The sequence below is a fragment of the Typopeltis vanoorti genome, chromosome 7 (assembly GCF_054136105.1).
Source record: "Typopeltis vanoorti isolate ZY-2024b chromosome 7, IOZ_Tvanoo_1.0, whole genome shotgun sequence".
Lineage (NCBI taxonomy): Eukaryota > Metazoa > Arthropoda > Arachnida > Uropygi > Thelyphonidae > Typopeltis > Typopeltis vanoorti.
The window spans coordinates 142,844,638-142,863,454 of NC_143555.1; the positions used below are offsets into that span (position 1 = coordinate 142,844,638).

General features: G+C 34.8%; 1 protein-coding gene across 1 annotated transcript in view; it reads left to right on the forward strand.

Annotated features, from left to right (window-relative positions):
• Nucleotides 1–18,817, forward strand: part of LOC150105145 (rho GTPase-activating protein 1-like) — a 199,467-nt gene that overhangs the window by 68,511 nt on the left and 112,139 nt on the right. Inside the window, exon 3 of the mRNA XM_090396180.1 lies at nucleotides 8,336–8,527. Within this exon, the coding sequence (XP_090252306.1) occupies nucleotides 8,336–8,527 (192 nt within the window). The remainder of the gene's footprint in view (nucleotides 1–8,335; nucleotides 8,528–18,817) is intronic.

Consider the following 18,817-nt stretch of genomic DNA (forward strand, 5'->3'; position numbering starts at 1 on the left):
CATAATTGTACATTTTAAAATGTATCAGCATATCAATACAAATTGTTAAACAAACCAATATAATATAATATTTCTACCTCAATTCTTGAGGTAGAAAGAGCTGTCAAAAACTCTTGAAATTTGGAAAGGCAGCTGGAGTAGATGATAAATGCTTGAGTATGCCACAAATGCTTGATATGGAGGTATAAAAGTTTTGCAGTGGTTACACTGCATATTCAGAGGACCTGGTCGGAAGGTCATATTCCCAATGATTGGAGTAGAGCTCTCATAGTACCCATATATAAAAATTGAATAAAGCTGAATGTGAGAATTACAGAAGAATTTCTCTACTAAGTGTTCCAAGTAAAAGATATGCAAGCATACTTGAAAGAGGTTGAGAAAGATTGTGGAAGAGAAACTTGGAGAAAAACAAACTGGTTCAGGCCAAATAGAGGTTGACAAGATCAGAATTTCACTTTAAGACAAACAGTTGAGAAATTATGGGAATATGACAAGGATCTGTACTTAAGTTTTGTAGATCTGGAAAAGGCATACAACAAGGTGGCCAGAGAAAAACTTTTCAAAACATTTCAATTATGTGGGGTGAATGGAACATTATACAGGTCAATACATAGTCTATATTTAAGTTGTTAGTCAGCAGTTAGAATTGAAAGAAATACAGGAAGATGGTTTGATGTTAAATCAGGAGTAAGACAAGGATGCACATTATCTCCACTCTTATCCATCATTTATATGGATCACATTATGAAAGAAAGTGGCGTTGTGCCTGATATTAGAATTGGAGCTGTCATACTTAGCTGTTTGCTTTATGCAGATGATGTTGTACTCCTAAACACATCTAGTGCAAGTCTTCATGATTCTCTAACTAAATTGAATAACAGCTGTAACAAATTTGACATGAAAATCAGCAATAAAAAGACCAAAACTATGAAAATAATCAGAAACACTGAACACATCAACTGCATTCTGAATGGAGATCCTATAGAACAAGCCTATATTTCAGCCTAAACAGCTGAAATATTTCAGTTATTTAGGCACAATTTTTAGTGAAGATGGCAGGTTAAATTATAATAATAGAAGTCGGGAACACCAATTTTATTATACTTTTCTTGTAGCACTGTAACCTACTGAATCTCAATTAAGATAATCATTGTTGAATATTTGGGACATATTTGTTGAAATAACATGAACCATATGACTCTTGATAGTGTTTGTATATAGAAAAATGAGTTAAATCACAATTTTTAATTTGCCTGTCTCAAAGTTTTAAATTTGATTTTGAAAGTTTTGAGACAGTCGTACATAAATGTAACAGCTGATCTCAACCTTGAAGTTTCTTGTTCAGTCATTTAAATGTCTAGTGATGTCAACAATGAAAGCCAAATGTTGCATCTAGTTCTTATCATTAAACTGCTCATGCGTGTTGACTTTTATTTCTAAATACATTTTAATTTCTTCGTGTAGTATCCAAAATCACTTCAAAACCATATGACAAGGGCTAATGTATTGTATACTTTCAATCTGGTTTTGAATTAGGTTTGGTTTAAATATAGAGTTAATTACACCTGTTATTTTTAAATATTTTACAATTTTTACATTTATATCTTTTTCATTTTCATATGTGATCATACATCCTAGGTAGTTAAATGAATTCACCTGTTCTAAGATCTTGTTATCTGTTACTATTTTAGTTCTTACTGGATCTTGTCCTTTAACCCCCCCCCCCTCCCACAACTGGCCACAACATCTATAGACCTCCAGATAAGTCTGGATACTTAGCTCTAAAACCCATTGAATAACATGGATAAGAAGTGCAATTTGGTTTCACTATTTCATCCACATTGGCCGGTAGGGAGGTTAAAGACCATAGTTTTTGATTTTTCTGTTGATGTTATCATACCATAATCTTTGGCTATCTCATTTAGATCTAAAATAGCTTTCTGTAAGTTATCTTCAGAATTTGTAATTATTATTTGGTCGTCGGCAAAGAGGAGAGTTAATTAAGAGGGAGATGTTAAATCCCATTTTATTTTTATAGCTGGGCTCTTAATTAACAAATTCGCCGGTAAAATAGCCTTTTGGCTTATTATCTTTAAAGAGGAGAGTGTTTAAGTTTACTGTAGGAGAAAGTTTAATTCCTTAATGCAAATTTTTATTCCATTTTATTATTATTTCATTTAAGTAGATATTAAAAAGAGTTGCTGAGAGGGGACATCCCTGTTTGATCCCTTGGTTTATCTCTCTCTCTCTTATATGATAGCTCATGATTTAATCTTATTTGTATTTGATTATTTTCATATATTAAGGTGACCAATCGTCCTTCTTTAGGGAGGACAGTCCTTCTTTTGTAGGTTCTGTCCTTTCTCGAAAAGTGTCCTCCTACCTGTCCTCCTTTTTGATATTTTAAAACCAATCTGTTAATCTCTGTATTCAGAGATGCTGCGCCGAACTGTTGTGCATCATGTGACGGTACAGTTCGGAAAGACGCGATTATGAAAAGCATGCGCAGGGCATAGGAGAACTTCACGTGTCTCGCCCTTGTCTCGCACCATTGCGCACTTCACTTTGTTTACTTTATCTCTATATTATACTCTGTGTTGATACTCTAGCTGCAGCACTTACCATAAAATTCAATATGAAGGATATTTCTTGCTCTGAAATTTCCAATATATTGTTAGAAAATGATATATTGACAAAAAATATTCATTCAAGGAAAAATACTCGTTTAATTAAATAATTAAAAGGGATGTAAGCATAACTAGTGTATTTTTGTTTAAATTAATAAAATGTTTCATTTATTTACATTGTACTTTTTTCTTAAATTTTTTCGTCCTCCTTTTCATTGTAAAATAATTGGTCACATTACATATATACTTGTGATGGCTTTTAGGATATTATTTGGTATTTGTCTTTCTTTTAATATGTTAAATAATATGTTTCTTTTAACTTTGTCAAATGCTTTTTCAAAGTCAATAAATGCAATATGTGTTTCTAAATTGTATTCTCTTCTTTTCTCTATTATTAATTTTAGGCAAAAGGCTGGGTCTATACATGATCGTCCTTTTTTAAATCCATTCTGTACTTCTAAAATAAAGTTTTCGGAATATTTCATTAGTGTGCTATTTAAGATTCTGCTATATATTTTGTAACAGGAATTTAGTATACTGATACCTCTATAGTGTTAGATCTGAAATAGGAGACTTCAATTTTACGTGACGTCACCATTCCAGAATCTAACAATCAACAAAAAAATATATATATATGCATACTTATCTTTTAGCACAATGTAACTATGTTTTTTTTTTTTTTTGTAACAACATCTTGTATGATAAACTGTGAATTATGTGAATTTAAATTAATATATCTATATGTCTAGCATGAATGTAAGTCAGCAAAAAGGGGCAGATATGAGAGAAATCATTAGTGAGATATTATAAATGAAAGAATGCGTATTATTCAGCAACATAGGGCAAAGATCGCCCTAATACTATAAGAGCAGCGTAAGCACCCGCGGACATCACATCTGGGTGTTCCCGGAAACAAGAAGTCCCGTATGTTGATCAGTGAAGTCACCCAGCCTGAGGCCAATGGGTGAGACGATAAGAGAAATTCAAACTCGGAAAGGTGGCGCTCTAGGGAAGCGTATAAAACCAGCGACACGGAAGTAAATCGCCCCGTTTTTTCTTGTTCCTGCATTTCTCTTTGTGTGCTCCAAGAGTTCATCGCAGTTCAGCTCTCGTTTTTGAGGGCTGACTTACGAAAAGTTCCGGCATGACACCTCTGCAGATTTCGGCAAGATCAACTGTAGACCGTCAATGAGAAGGTCATCAACGTAAAACCTTAGCAGAGAGATAGCACCCAGCTCAGGCGAGCACATGTAACCCACGTGCCGATAAGATTGAGACAACCAGAGTCGAAACAAAGGAGGGACGGAAGAAAACCGATAAAGAATAGATAAGTACTCTCACTTGTTCTAGCCCCTTTTGAGAATTGACTAACAGTGTTAAGAGAATGCATCTTAAAATTTGTAATGGAAGAAAGAGTGAAGAACTAAGATTTATGTAAATGACTATGCTTTAAAAAAATGAACTTTAAGAACTTTCAGTTAGATAGAGATTCTGTCATAATTAATCCGAGAGAGATTATAAATGTGCTAAAATGCCTTAATGTCCAATTGAGCTGTAATTAAGAATGTATTATATGTTGAGTTATTAAATTTGCTAACATTTTGAAGTCAGTGCATAATTGTTTTAAGGGTGAGAGAAAGGTAGAAGATTAAATTAGAATTGATAACTACTTTAACTTGTATGGCATTATATAATGAGTTTAATAAATATTTTGATTTCTTACTTACATGTGTTTCTGATCATGATGACTGACCCTTCATAAAACATCGAATCTGTGATCGTGTGTGTGTGTGTGTGTGTGTGTGTGGGGATACCCAAATTGAAAATAGTAGGGCACGACTGCAAAAATAAAATAAGCCAGAGAACCCAAGGCTTCTAAAAATTCAATTAACATTATTAGTGGCACCTGATATTCTATGATTAGCCTAAAGGCTGAGCTTATCTCTAACCTTAAGGCCCAGGCTGGTGCAGATAAAAAATAAATTTTGCCTGAGAGACCAGGATAACTCATGGAATTCAGGGAACAGGTAATTTTTGGTGGCCCTTAAAAGGTTAAATTATGTAAGAAAAGGTATTAGAGAAGCGAGACATAACGTTAAGATTAATATTAATGAAGCTCATATAACAATGGCGCAACCGACTTAACAAAGAGGTACATGAGATAGAATTTGATATAGCGGCTGAAGTAGGAAAGGATAAAGTTAAATATATTGCCTTGATATATCAATATCAGAGATATAATACGCAACAATAGTTTTTAGGGTCATCTCTATTACCTTTTTTAAAGATAGGAATCACAATTGCTTTTTTTTTTCCATTCTATTGGGGCGATACCAGTTGAATAAATTTTATTTAAAAATAATAAGTCTTTCTTTGAATCTTGTTCCAACGTATTTATATAGTTCTGAACCTAGCTTATCTTCTCCAGGTGATTTTCCGTTTCTTGTTTCTTTCAGGCTGATTCTAATTCTTCTTTAGTTATTTCCTTTTCATTTTTGTTAATTGGTTGCCAGTTGTCTTTTTTAAAATATTTGTCTGTCCACAATTCTGTGTAGTAATTTAAAAATTCTTCTAATTTCAATTCGGTGTTTAATTTTATGTTTTCTTTGGTATCTGCATTTAAGTGTTTCAAAATCTTATATACATTGGGTCTTATTTTATATAAATTATATTCTAAATTAGAAACAAATTTGTATTGAGAGACCTCAATAAAGGTCGAAACTAGTCTGGGTAGTGGCCCTTCCCTTAATGCATAACATTAGACATATCCGCAAGGAGATGTGTTTTGCATTATGGAGATACGGAGATAGGAGTGTTAGTAGCTTGCTCCACCTTTGCAAGGAGTCGTCCTGGTGTTGCACCACCTTACCCCAGTCCTGAAGATACTTTCAGGCGCAAACTCGCACCTGGATAAAGGATTAAACTAAATTTATTATATTCCAACCAAGTGAAAAATAAACTTTCAATATGCAATGAGAATTATGCTAATGATGTCCAAGAGATTTCAAGTGATGACGACGTCTGGCTATTCTTAAATAAAGAACATCTACGAAATGTTAGTTTTGAAGAGAGTGATGACAATTAAAATATACACGTTATTTTATTTTGCCTAAAACATTTATGTATTATGTGCAATGAAGTTTACGTACAATTTATAATTTTTTATAATTTTATATTATGTATTTGTTTCATAGTTTGTTTTCTTAACTTACATGAATTACCTGAATTAAATAAAAATATATTTTTGTTGGATATATCATTGTTTATATAATCTTAAAAAAAAAAAAAACTATTTTGGAATCTAACCCTACTTTTTCTATGTGATCTGAGTCTCGTATAACGCGATTTATATAACGTGGCATTTTTGTGGAACCTAACATCCGTGTTATATGAGGGTTACCTGTACAATATACAGGGTGTTCGGGATAAATTTGACATATTTATAATTAATTATATTTTTCCGTAAGTTACATGTATTAACACACACTTCTCTTCATTTAAAAGTTTGGACCCTTCTTCATTCATATACAAGATGTCAGAAAGGATGGATAGCTGGAACCCACCTGAATCATGGAAGAGAATAACTTGTATCATGATGATTCGTGCCCGCCATCAAAATAAGGATATTACGACTGCTGCCCAATGCTCCCTGAATACAGTAAAAACAATCAGGCATGAACTAGAGACTTGCAATGGTGACTACGAGGATGTAGCAAGAAGAAAGATCCCTAGCAGACGATCTGATTGCGTTCGTACAGTAGAATTCCTCGCAAATCTGCAGGAACAGGTGTTGAAGAACCCTGGCATTGGAATTCGGGCTTTGTTCGTGGAGTTGCTAACTGTAGTCAAGCCCTGGATAACAAGGGTAGCCAATGGTAGGCCGTATGTATGGCAGCAGGATTCGGCCCCTTGCCACACCTCTGGGAAAAGTCAAAAATGGTTGTCTGAAAATTTCTACGACTTCACCAGTCCAAATGTTTGGCCTCCAAACTCCCCAGACCTTAACCCCATGGATTATTTTGTATGGGGCGCAGTTGAAAAAGACACTAATCGCACTTCCAGTAATACAAAAGCCCAGTTAATGGATAAAATTAAAACAGTTTTTGCGGCCCTTCCCAGGGAGACTGTAGCATCAGCTTGTTCGAGGTTCCGAAGCAGAATTGAAGCTGTGATCGATGCTAATGGTGGTTATTTTGAGTAAATCTTGTTGATAGTATTGTAATTAACTCTGCCTGTAATGTTTTTTTGTCAATTCATTAAATTTAATAGATACAAAGAAGATTTTCTTTTTCCTTACGAAACTGTCAAATTTATCCCGAACACCCTGTATATATATATATATATATATATATATATATATATATAAAATCAATAAAAATAGGAAAAAACTTCCTTAGCCTACCCATGGTATGATTACATAAGGATAACTTTTCATCGGAGTCGCATAAAATGTGTATGCACACACTCTTTTTTTTTTTTTTTTTTAATACTACCAAGAAAGGTAGTACCTGATACAGTAGCCACAAAAACATCGAGACCCTTCAGATAATAGAGTTACACAATTTTTTGCACCGACTGAATTAACAGATTTGGACAGTGCACAAAGAGAAAGCTGAATTCATTATTTGCTTTATGTATAAATAATTCTTTATATGTTGTGTTTTTATTTTTAATGCTACATTAAAAGTGTTTTGAATATATTATTTATTTATATCCGTATAGATATGGCTATATAATATGTATACAGCGGTGTGTTATTTCACCACAAAGACTAAGGAATAGATAATCTGGAAACTGCTCTAGAGATTAAACAAAGAACATTTCAAGATACATCAGGCTTCCAGTAAGCAGGGTGGTGAAGATGGTTTCACACCTGACAATGAAATTTAAAAGCATTCATGGTGGGATTCAAATCAAAGCTTTTTAGTTTGGGAGTTGGCCAATCAGTCTGTCAGGCCTGGTTGTGGGTTTATGGATATCTTATTTTCATATGCTGTTAACCTTTTTTTTTATCCTTTGAATACAAGTAATTTGAAGGTGGCTTGACACTGCATGCAAAAACGGGAATGAAGTGAAAACGATATAGTTAAAAACATGTTATTGGAACTTGATTTTTTTTTTCCTCCTACCCCTTCCCTCTTTTTTTTTTAAATATGTTCTTTTCATGAACCTCATTTATATAAACAGTGCACTTTGGTTTGAAAATCTTGGTTTGAATCCTGTCTAGGATGTAAAGAGCTTTTATAAAAGTTTTTCATTGAAGATAAGTTAACTTGTTTCATTCCGAGATTGGAGAGATTTTTTCATTCTAGAAACTTAAGTTTTGCATCCTACAAAACACACACTGGCAAGAGAATGTTTGACCAACATAGCAGACTATATTGTTAGAATTAATTACCCTGTCAAGACAGTAATGAGATTTATATGAAGCAAAGATGCATCTTGATTTTTATCAAGCTAAGAGGTGTCTTGGCATGATTGAGCCTAGTGCGTTAAGGAGAAGATGTGGAGATAATGGTCTTTTCATTATGGCATTGCAATTTTCTTATCTATTGGTGTAAACTATAAATTTCCTGTATAGAGAACATGATGAAGCACAGCATGTAGGTGAACTTGCTACCATTGCAGAACATTGGTAAATTAGTCAGTTTATTTCCTTTCTTCTTTAAAACTGGTTAAAAAATAATTGCTGTTTTGTTTTTCCACAGAAATGGAATTGGACAAAGATGGCCCTCATGATGATGATAGCTTACTTGAATCTCCTATGTCAGATGGACTTATGGATGAAAATTTTGAAGATATTCTAGGCGGGAATATTATAAAAGAAATGGAAGAAGAGGAAGAGGAGGAAGAAGATGATTTTTCTGATATTGCAAAATATGGTATTGTGGAGATAGCAGGTAATGAATAAGAAAAAGATAATGCCATTTGGATAATATTTAATTTAGTTGTCATTTAGTATAATAGTTTGTAAGTTGTTCCGAATTTGTCTTTTTATTTAAAAATGGGAAGCAAGTGAAATGATCTTATAACATGCAGCATCAATACAAAACATATATAAAAAACCTGATTTATACATATGTATATATAATCTATATTAATGGATTTACAGAAGAAACATCAACTTGGTTGGATGATTTTTAAGGGACTAGTGAGGAGAACTTACCAGAAATACTTTAGGAAGGAGTCAAAGTTATAATACAGGATGCAGCCAAGAAGTATCTTGGCCCAATAAGAAGACCAAGAGACCCATGGATATCAGATTCAACATAGGATCTAATGAAAGAAGGTGGTTGGAGAAACAAAGAGACACAGGGACTGAAGAATATAAGAGATTACATAGAGAAGTCAGAAGAGCCATCAGGCAGGACAATGAAAAGTTTTATACTAATAAATGTGAAGAGATAGAGTTCCAGATGAACAGGTGCAATTATAAAAGGATATTTTGTTTCGTTCATGACCTGAAGTACAAGTTTAAGCCTAAATTGAATGTCATCAAAGACGGGAATGGAGCAATACTAACAGAGGAAATGATAATCAAAAACAATGAAAAGAATACTATGAGAAACTGTACAACAGAGAGGATAAAGAAAATTTGGAAGAGCCCTCACACCAAGAAAATTTTGATTTTTAACTCTCCACTTAAGCACGAAGTTGAAAGAGCAGTTAAACAGCTTAAAAGCAATAAGGCCCTGAGGTGCAGATGGAATCCCAGCAGAGTTAATTAATGCTACAGGCGATAGAAGAATAAGAGTATTTCATAGATTGATTACAAGGATATTATTATTATTATACAGACACCTCCATGGAGTCCGACTCATCACAGGAGACCCAATCTATCCACACATACCTCTATCCAATACCCAATCTATCATACCTCTCCTTGAACCTATTAACAGACAAAGCATCACAACTGACTGTGGCAACCACCCATTCCACTCATTCACCACTCTCCAAGCAAAAGATCTAGGCCTCACACCCTTACTGACCACACATTTTTCAACTATCAGGTATGACCCCTTGTTCTTGTCCCTCTAGCCAAGTGCTGAAACATTTCCACTGCATCTGTCCTATAAAATCCTTTAAGCAACTTAAATGTCTCTATTATATCCCTCTTTTTTTCCTATCAACCAACTTCTGCAATCCATACACCTTCAGTCTATCCGCATAGAGAACATTCCACAGGCTACTCGCCTCTGAATCCTCTTCATTGCTTCCACATCCCCAAGAAACCCCAGGGGACCCGACTTGAGCATGGTAATCCAGATGTGGACATATCAAGACCTTAAAAAGAGAAATTATAACTTCCTTATCTCTACTACTAAGGAGTAGCCATAGTATTCAACACAAAATACGAGGCTAATCTTCTTGAATGGCAGGCAGTCTCAAGTAGAGTAATGTGGGCAAATATGAGAATGGAGAACTGGACAATGAGACTTATTTGTGCCTATGGTCCCACTGAAGGTTCTACTAAGGTAGAAGTGGAGGAATTTTTTGAGGCTTTAGAAAAAGCAACTGACACAATGAAAAATGAAAAGTTGGTCCTTGTTGGGGATCTAAATAGCAGAGTAGGAAATGATTGTGAGACATACAAAAATATTTTGGGAAAATTTGGAGAAAAGAGCAAAGCTAATAATAATGGCAAATATCTGTTGGATTTCTGCTCAGGACATGGACTGGTCATTACTAATACCATGTTCCAACATAAAAATGTGCACAAATTCACATGGAGAGAAGAGGCTAGGAATAAGAAAAGTCTCATTGACTATGTTATTGTTGATAGTGATGTTTTCTTCCTGGTGCAGGACACCAGAGTGTACAGAGGATTTGAAATTGGAAGTGATCACTATTTAGTCTTGAGCAGGATAAAATTGAATTTCATATTGAAAAGAATAACATGTAAGAAAGTTTTAAAGCGAATAAAAGTTGAGCAGCTCTCAGATGTGAACTGTAGACTAAAATACACAAAGATTATTGAAGAAAAAATGAAAGAGTTTGAGAACAGGAACCAAACCTTGGAGATTCAGTGGCAAACTCTGAAGAAAACATTGATTGATTCTGCCAGAGAGGCATGTGGTGAGGTTGTTTGTAAGGATAAAAAAATCAGAACTCCCTGGTGGACACAGGAAGTTAAAGAGGCAGTGAAGGAAAAGAAGAAAGCATACCAAAAGTTCCTGGCAAATAAGTCAGCTTTTGCTCTTAGAGAATATAGAGACAAATGCAAGAATGCTAAACACTGTGTAAAACTAGCTAAACAAAAGTCATGGGAGGACTTTGGCAAGAATATAGAAAATAAATATCAAGAAGGTGGCAAAATATTCTGGACGTTGTTGAAGAAACTTAAGAATGGAGGAAAGAGTGCTGTAAAAGGAATTAGAGATGATAAAGGTGACATGAAAACGGGAGAAAAAGATATCCTTGAAGTATGGAGTAATTACTTTGAAAAACTGCTCAATGAAACAAGCAGTGATGACAGCACAGTGGTAAAAAAACACTGACCAGGCATGCAGTCAGGAATACATATCCATACTTGAAGTAGAAAAAGCCATCAAAGGCTTGAAATGTGGAAAGGCAGCAGGAGTAGATGATATTCGACCAGAAATGCTGAAGTATGGTGGTATAAGAGTATTACAGTGGCTGCACTGCATAGTTCAGAAAGCTTGGACAGAGGGACGAATTCCCGATGATTGGAGTAGAGCTCTCATAGTACCCATATATAAAAAGGGAAATAAAACTGAATGTGAGAATTACAGAGGTATTTCTCTACTGAGTGTTCCTGGCAAGATCTATGCAAGTATACTTGAGAAACGGTTGAGAAGAATTGTGGAAGAAAAGCTTGGTGAAGAACAAGCTGGATTCAGGCCAAATAGAGGCTGTCAGGATCAGATCTTCACTTTACGACAAATAGTCGAGAAAGCATGGGAATATAACAGAGATCTGTATTTAAGTTTTGTCGATCTGGAAAAGGCATATGACAAGGTGCCAAGAGAGAAGCTATTCAATACGCTGCAGTTATATGGTGTGAATGGGGCATTATACCAAGCAATACTTAGTCTTTATTTGAGTTGTAAGTCAGCAGTCAGAATTGAAGGAAGTACAGGAAGATGGTTTAATGTTAAATCTGGTGTGAGACAAGGATGTACATTATCCCCTCTGTTATTCATTATCTATATGGATCACATTATGAAGGAAAGTGGTATTAAACATGATATCAAAATTGGAGATGTTAATGTCAGCTCTTTGCTTTATGCAGATGATGTTATACTTCTAAATAAATCTGCTACAAGTCTGCAAGATTGTCTGACTAAATTGAATAGCTGTTGTAATAGATATGGTATGAAGGTCAGCAATAAAAAGACAAAGACAATGAAAATAGGCAGAATCATTGAAAATGTCAACTGTGTTGTGAATGGAGAACCTGTGGAACAAGTAAAACATTTCAGCTATTTAGGCACGATTTTTACTGAAGATGGTAAATTAAATATAGAAATAGACAACAGAATCAGCAAAGCTGGTATGGTGGGAAGTCAATTGAATAAATTCATATGGAATAAGAGAGAAATTAGTCGGAACACTAAATTAGCTGTATACAAGACAGTGTTCAAACCAGTTTTAACTTATGGATCTGAGAGCTGGGTCAGCAGTAAAACACTTGACCAAAGACTAGAGACCACAGATATGAGAGTCCTGAGAAAGATTATAGGCGTGAACAGATGGCAACAATGGCAATATCATATTAAAAACGAGGATATTAGGAAAGAACTTGACATTGTCAGCATCCAGGAATGCGTTAGCAGAGCTAATCTCAGGTGGTATGGTCACTTAAATAGAATGGGCGAGGAAAGATTAGCAAAACAAGTGTTCTCTGCCAGGGTGGCAGCAAAACGACCCAGAGGAAGGCCAAGATATAGGTGGATTGATACGATACAAAGTGCTTTAGACGATAGAAATATAAGATCTGATAATGTTGGAGTCTTGACAAGTAACAGACTGATTTGGAGGAAAATTGTAGATAGGAAATTAATAATGATGTAATTGTTTTCATGTAGTACTATCATATCCTGTACACCCCTTGAGGGTATATGGCAGGAATTTGATGATGATGATGATGATGATTATCTCTACTTGTTAATGTGTTCTTCACTATCCAAGTAAACTTATGGGCTACATTAGCAATATATCCTCTAAACTTTAACTCTGTCCACCAGCACCCTTAAAACCTACAAACCTACAGTGTTATCAGCAGAGACCCAGTTCACAGCCAAATACACAAATGAAATAAATTATTGAAACATGTACATTCTTGGAATGCTACTTTTGAGAAATCTCTAGCTTTATCTACTTCCTGGCACTGCTCATGTTCATGCAACAGTGCTATCAATGTGATACACTGCTTGTAATCTATTTATCCCAAAATGCATAACTTTACATTTCTCGACATTAAACTGACACCCATTAACTTTTGCCCATACTGACAGCCTATTTAAATTGTCCTGCAAACTCTGTATATGGGGGTGCTTCAGAGTCAAAGCTGTATAACTAAGAGGAGACCTCCACATAGCCTTTAAAGGAATGCAGAGAACCGACCAGGGCTTCTGACCTAATGTCCAATCCTCACCTTCTCGTGGTGCACCCTCTTGGGTATCCACCTGGATACTGAACGAACGAGGATGGGCTGGCAATTTGGGATTTAGCCAACCAAATTGTATTCCTATTGGTTAAACCAAAATACAAAATGATGGTACAACATGACAAAATTTCATGCTGGCAGGGGCATCACCCTGTTAAACAAGACCCCCCCCTCTGTTGTTTTCGCCAGGGAACCAGGGCAAACAGCAAAAAGTCAGCTACTGGAACAAATCTGAAACCACACCACAACTCAACATCACCAGAGTTAAAGATCGGTACTATCAACATAAGAAGCTTGAATGGCAAAGAAATGGAGCTAGCGGAGAAATTAGATAACTACCAGATCGATATAATAGGGGTGACTGAAACAAAAAAGACATAAACTGGTGAGATCTTTCTGAGCAATAAATATAAAATGTTATATTCAGGCAATGACAATCGAGGAAAAGAAGGAGTAATCATAGTATTCAACACAAAATACGAGGCTCATCTTCTTGAATGGCAGGCAGTGTCAAGTAGAGTGATTTGGGCAAATATCAGAATTGGGAACTGGACAATGAGACTTATTTGTGCCTATGATCCCACAGAAGGTTCTTCTAAGGTAGAAGTGGGAGAATTTTTTGCGGCTCTAGAAAAAGCTACTGACACATGAAAAAGGAAAAGTTGGTCCTTGTTGGGGATCTAAATAGCAGAGTAGGATGTGATTGTCAGACATACAAAAATGTTTTGGGAAAATTTGGAGAAAAGAGCAAAGCAAAGCAAAAAAGCAATAATGGCAAATACCTGTTGGATTTCTGCTCAGGACATGGACTGGTTATTACTAACACCATGTTCCAACATAAAAATGTGCACAAATTCACATGGAGAGAAGAGGCAAGGAATAAGAAAAGTCTCATTAACAGTGTTATTGTTGATAGTGATGTTTTCTCCCTGGTGCAGGACACCAGAGTGTACAGAGCATTTGAAATTGGAAGTGATCACTATTTAGTCTTGAGCAGGATAAAATTGAATTTCATATTGAAAAGAATGACATGTAAGAAAGTTTTAAAGTGAATAAAAGTTGAGCAACTCTCAGATGTGAACTGTAGACTAAAATACACAAAGATTATTGAAAGAAAAATGAAAGAGTTTGAGAACAGGAACCAAACCTTGGAGATTCAGTGGCAAGCCTTGAAGAAAATCCTGATTGATTCAGCTAGAGAGGGCATGTGGTGAAGTTGTCTGCAAGGATAGAAAAATCAGAACTCCATGGTGGACACAGGAAGTTAAAGAGGCAGTGAAGAAAAAGAAGAAAGCATATCAAAAGTTCCTGGCAAATAAGTCAGCTTGTGCTTTTAGAGAATACAGAGACAAATGGAAGAAAGCTAAACAATGTGTGAAACTAGCTAAACAAAAGTCATGGGAGGATTTTGGCAAGAACATAGAAAATAAATATCAAGAAGATGGCAAAATATTCTGAAGGTTGTTGAAGAAGCTTAGGAATGGAGGAAAGAGTGCTGTAAAAGGAGTTCGAGATGATAAAGGTGAAATGAAAATGGGAGAAAAAGATATCCTTGAAGTATGGAATAATTACTTTGAAAATTTGCTAAATGAAAGAAGCAGTGATGACAGCACAGTTATAAAAAAACACTGACCAGGCATGCAGTCAGGAATACATATCCATACTTGAAGTAGAAAAAGCCATGAAAAGCCTGAAATGTGGAAAGGCAGCAGGAGTAGATGATATTTGACCACAAATGCTCAAGTATGGAGCTATAAAATTCGTACAGTGGCTGCACTGCATAGTTCAGAAGGCCTGGACAGAGGGATGAATTCCCAATGATTGGAGTAGAGCTCTCAGAGTACCTATATATAAAAAGGGAAATAAAACTGAATGTGAGAATTACAGAGGTATATCCCTATTGAGTGTTCCTGGTAAGATATATGCAAGTATACTTGAGAAACAGTTGAGAAGAATTGTGGAAGAAAAGCTTGGTGAAGAACAAGCTGGATTCACGTCAAATAGAGGCTGTCAGTATCAGATCTTCACTTTATGACAAATAGTGGAGAAATCATGGGAATATAACAAAAATCTGTATTTAAGTTTTGTCGATTTCGAAAAGGCATATGACAAGGTGCCAAGAGAGAAGTTATTCAATACTCTACAGTTATATGGTGTCAATTGGGCATTATATCAAGCAATACTTAGTCTTTATTTGAGTTGTAAGTCAGTAGTTAGAATTGAAGGAAGTACCGGAAGATGGTTTAATGTTAAATCTGGTGTAAGACAAGGATGTACATTATCCCCTCTGTTATTCGTTATCTATATGGATCACGTTATGAAGGAAAGTGGTATTAAACATGATATCAAAATTGGAAATGTTAATGTCAGCTCTTTGCTTTATGTGGACGATGTTATACTTCTAAATAAATCCATTACAAGTCTGCAAGATTCCCTGACTAAAATGAATAACTGTTGTAATAGATATGGTATGAAGGTCAGCAATAAAATGACAAAGACAATGAAAATAGGCAGAATCGTTGAAAATGTCAACTGTATTGTGAATGAAGAACCTGTGGAACAAGTAAAACATTTCAGCTACTTAGGCACGGTTTTTAGTGAAGATGGTAAATTAAATATGGAAATAGACAACGAAATCAACAAAGCTGGTATGGTGGAAGTCAATTGAATAAATTCATATGGAATAAGAGAGAAATTAGTCAGAACACTAAATTAGCTGTACAAGACAGTGTTCAAACCAGTTTTAACTTATGGATCTGAGAGCTGGGTCAGAAGTAAAACACTTGACCAAAGACTAGAGACAGCAGATATGAGAGTCCTGAGAAAGATTATTGGCATGAACAGATGGCATCAATGGCAATATCATATTAAAAACGAGGATATTAGGAAAGAACTTGACATTGTCAGCATCCAGGAATGTGTTAGCAGAGCTAATCTCAGGTGGTATGGTCACTTTAACAGAATGGGTGAGGAAAGATTAGCAAAACAAGTGTTCTCTTCCAAGTTGGGAGGAAAATGACCCAGAGGAAGACCAAGATATAGGTGGATTGATACGGTACAAAGTGCCTTAGATGATAGAAATATAAGATCTGGTAATATTGGAGTCTTGACAAGTAACAGACTGATTTGGAGGAAAATTGTAGATAGGAAGTTAGGAATGATGTAAATTTTTCATGTAGTACTATCATATCCTGTACATCCCTTGAGGGTACACAGAAGGAATTTGATGATGATGATAAACTCTCTACATTGCCTTGATTAACTAGTACTCTACCTAATTTCTCATGAGCAAACAACTGAATATTTCCCTTCAGGTAATTTCCGATATCATTTATGTACAAATTAAACAGCACTGATGAACCTTGCAGCACATCGCTAGTCACCTGTTTCCGCCTCGATTCTGACCCTCCATATCACTCTTTTGATATCTGTCCAGCAGCCACTTTCTTATACACTTAACCAGTGTCATATCCATCCCCGTTTGTTCTAATTTGCATAAGAGTTCCATGTGGTGTTCTGTCAAACGCCTATATACCAATTTTTGATATCTGTCCACTCTTCACTCTTTATGCCACAACACTAATATTCTCATTAAAAAAACTGATAAAGGTAATGCCACTGTTTTAATGGATTGTACAAAGTATAATCATATCATAAACTTAATACCTTACCCAGGGATAGATCAAACCCACAGTGTTATCAGAAGAGACCCAGTTCACAGCCAAATAAACAAATGAAATAAATTATTGAAACATGTACATTCATGGAATGTTACTTTTGAGAAATTACAAAATTTATCATGCTTGACTTCCACTCCAATATTTATGGTCTTCTGAAGTAAGAGTGGTTATCCATTATATCCTATAGTCGATTATATTGGCTCTCCCACTTGCCATCTTGCCAAATATCTTGCTAATCCTCTTTTTAACCTAACTGGCTTATATTAAAAACAGTTGACTTCAAAGATGAAATTAAAGAAGATGTGTCTATTATTCACTGACTTTATTTCATTAACTTATTTATTTACTTCATTAACTCAACTATTTTATCAGCTTCTATCTCCTCATGACCATCATCACTCATTAAGGCACAAGTGACCAAGATGGTGAGAGGTCTGTTGAATGCTCCTTATGAAAATAAACCGAAAGAAAACATGCAAGTTTCAAAGTTTGGTTGACAGACATCAAAAAGGGCACATGATAAAGTTACTAAAAGAATTCTATAAGATTAATAAAAGGGAAAATTTTTAGTATGTGATGAAAAGAGGGAGAGAACTGGTGACACCTCTGAAGCTCATTGTGTGTGTGTGGGGGGGCGTGTGTACAAGTATGAGCAGTGAGGGTGGAGGACTAGATTTTTTTGATTGGAGAGTGGTGAATGATTGTAATGGATTGTCAGAGTATTTCTGAGTATTCTGACAGTGATATGATGGGTATTATGTGAATAATGGTTGATGTAGGCCTTTCACAATAAGCTTCAGACTCCATACAAATACCATAATAATAGATAATGGGATTACCTATTGACAAGTTTTATTGTTAGTTGTAAAGCTGACCTACAAATAGCCCAGTTGTGAAGGTACTTCATGCACAAACTCTTTTTGCTTATGTTTGAATAAAGGATTAAACAAGAATATAATTTCTTGACAAGATTAATAATTTATAAACAAGTGAAAAAAACTTTTATAAAGAATGAGAACTTCATCTACTGGGGCAATAGCAAATAAGTATACATCTAGACCAGTTAGAACATCTGATCTGAGATTTAATTTTGAAAGTTTTTTAACCAAATGTGACAAAAAGATGATGAATCTTAATTTTTTTAAATTTTTCTGACCAAGTAGGCTTGATTACTTAAGATTTTTTATGGATTGACAAAGTTGGGTCTTAATCTAATATTGAAAAATGGAGCATGAGTAAATCTGCCAACTTAATTTCATAATTGTAACAAGAGTATAAGGCATTTGACAGGCACTTGAAATTGACTAAATGTGTGTATAAGTGATTGTTAAGTGCATTACATTGCTGATTAAGTTGGTGAAGGCATCTGTTTGATTAAGGAAAGGTATTATAGACATGGTGACCTCCATGTAGATTCTCCAAAGTTTTTTTTTTTTTTTTTTTTTTTTTACTTTCTTCAGTAAACAAAGCTGGTGCTTTATATATTTATAGTGATAATTTATTTTCATCTATCTTATTTTTAATGGTATTAAATTGGCATATTAGGACAAAATAAACTGCAGATTTATTGATATTTCATCCAAACTGACATCCTCGGAGCATAGTGCACTTGTCAGAAATATGCTGAACGAATTCATAATTTATTTTGTCCTAATATGATGTTGTTAATACTATTGAAAATAACAAAAATGATAGCCAGTGCTTAGATGTTTCTACATATCTGAATTTGTTTTCTACTTTATTACTGATCGAGTGATCAGCAAAATATATATATGTATATATATTAAGCAAATGAAATGTTATGCCAGTATCTTTTAAAGAAATTATTTAACAGTTGAAAATTTGAAATTGTTTTCTTTGTTTCACAACCATTACATTTT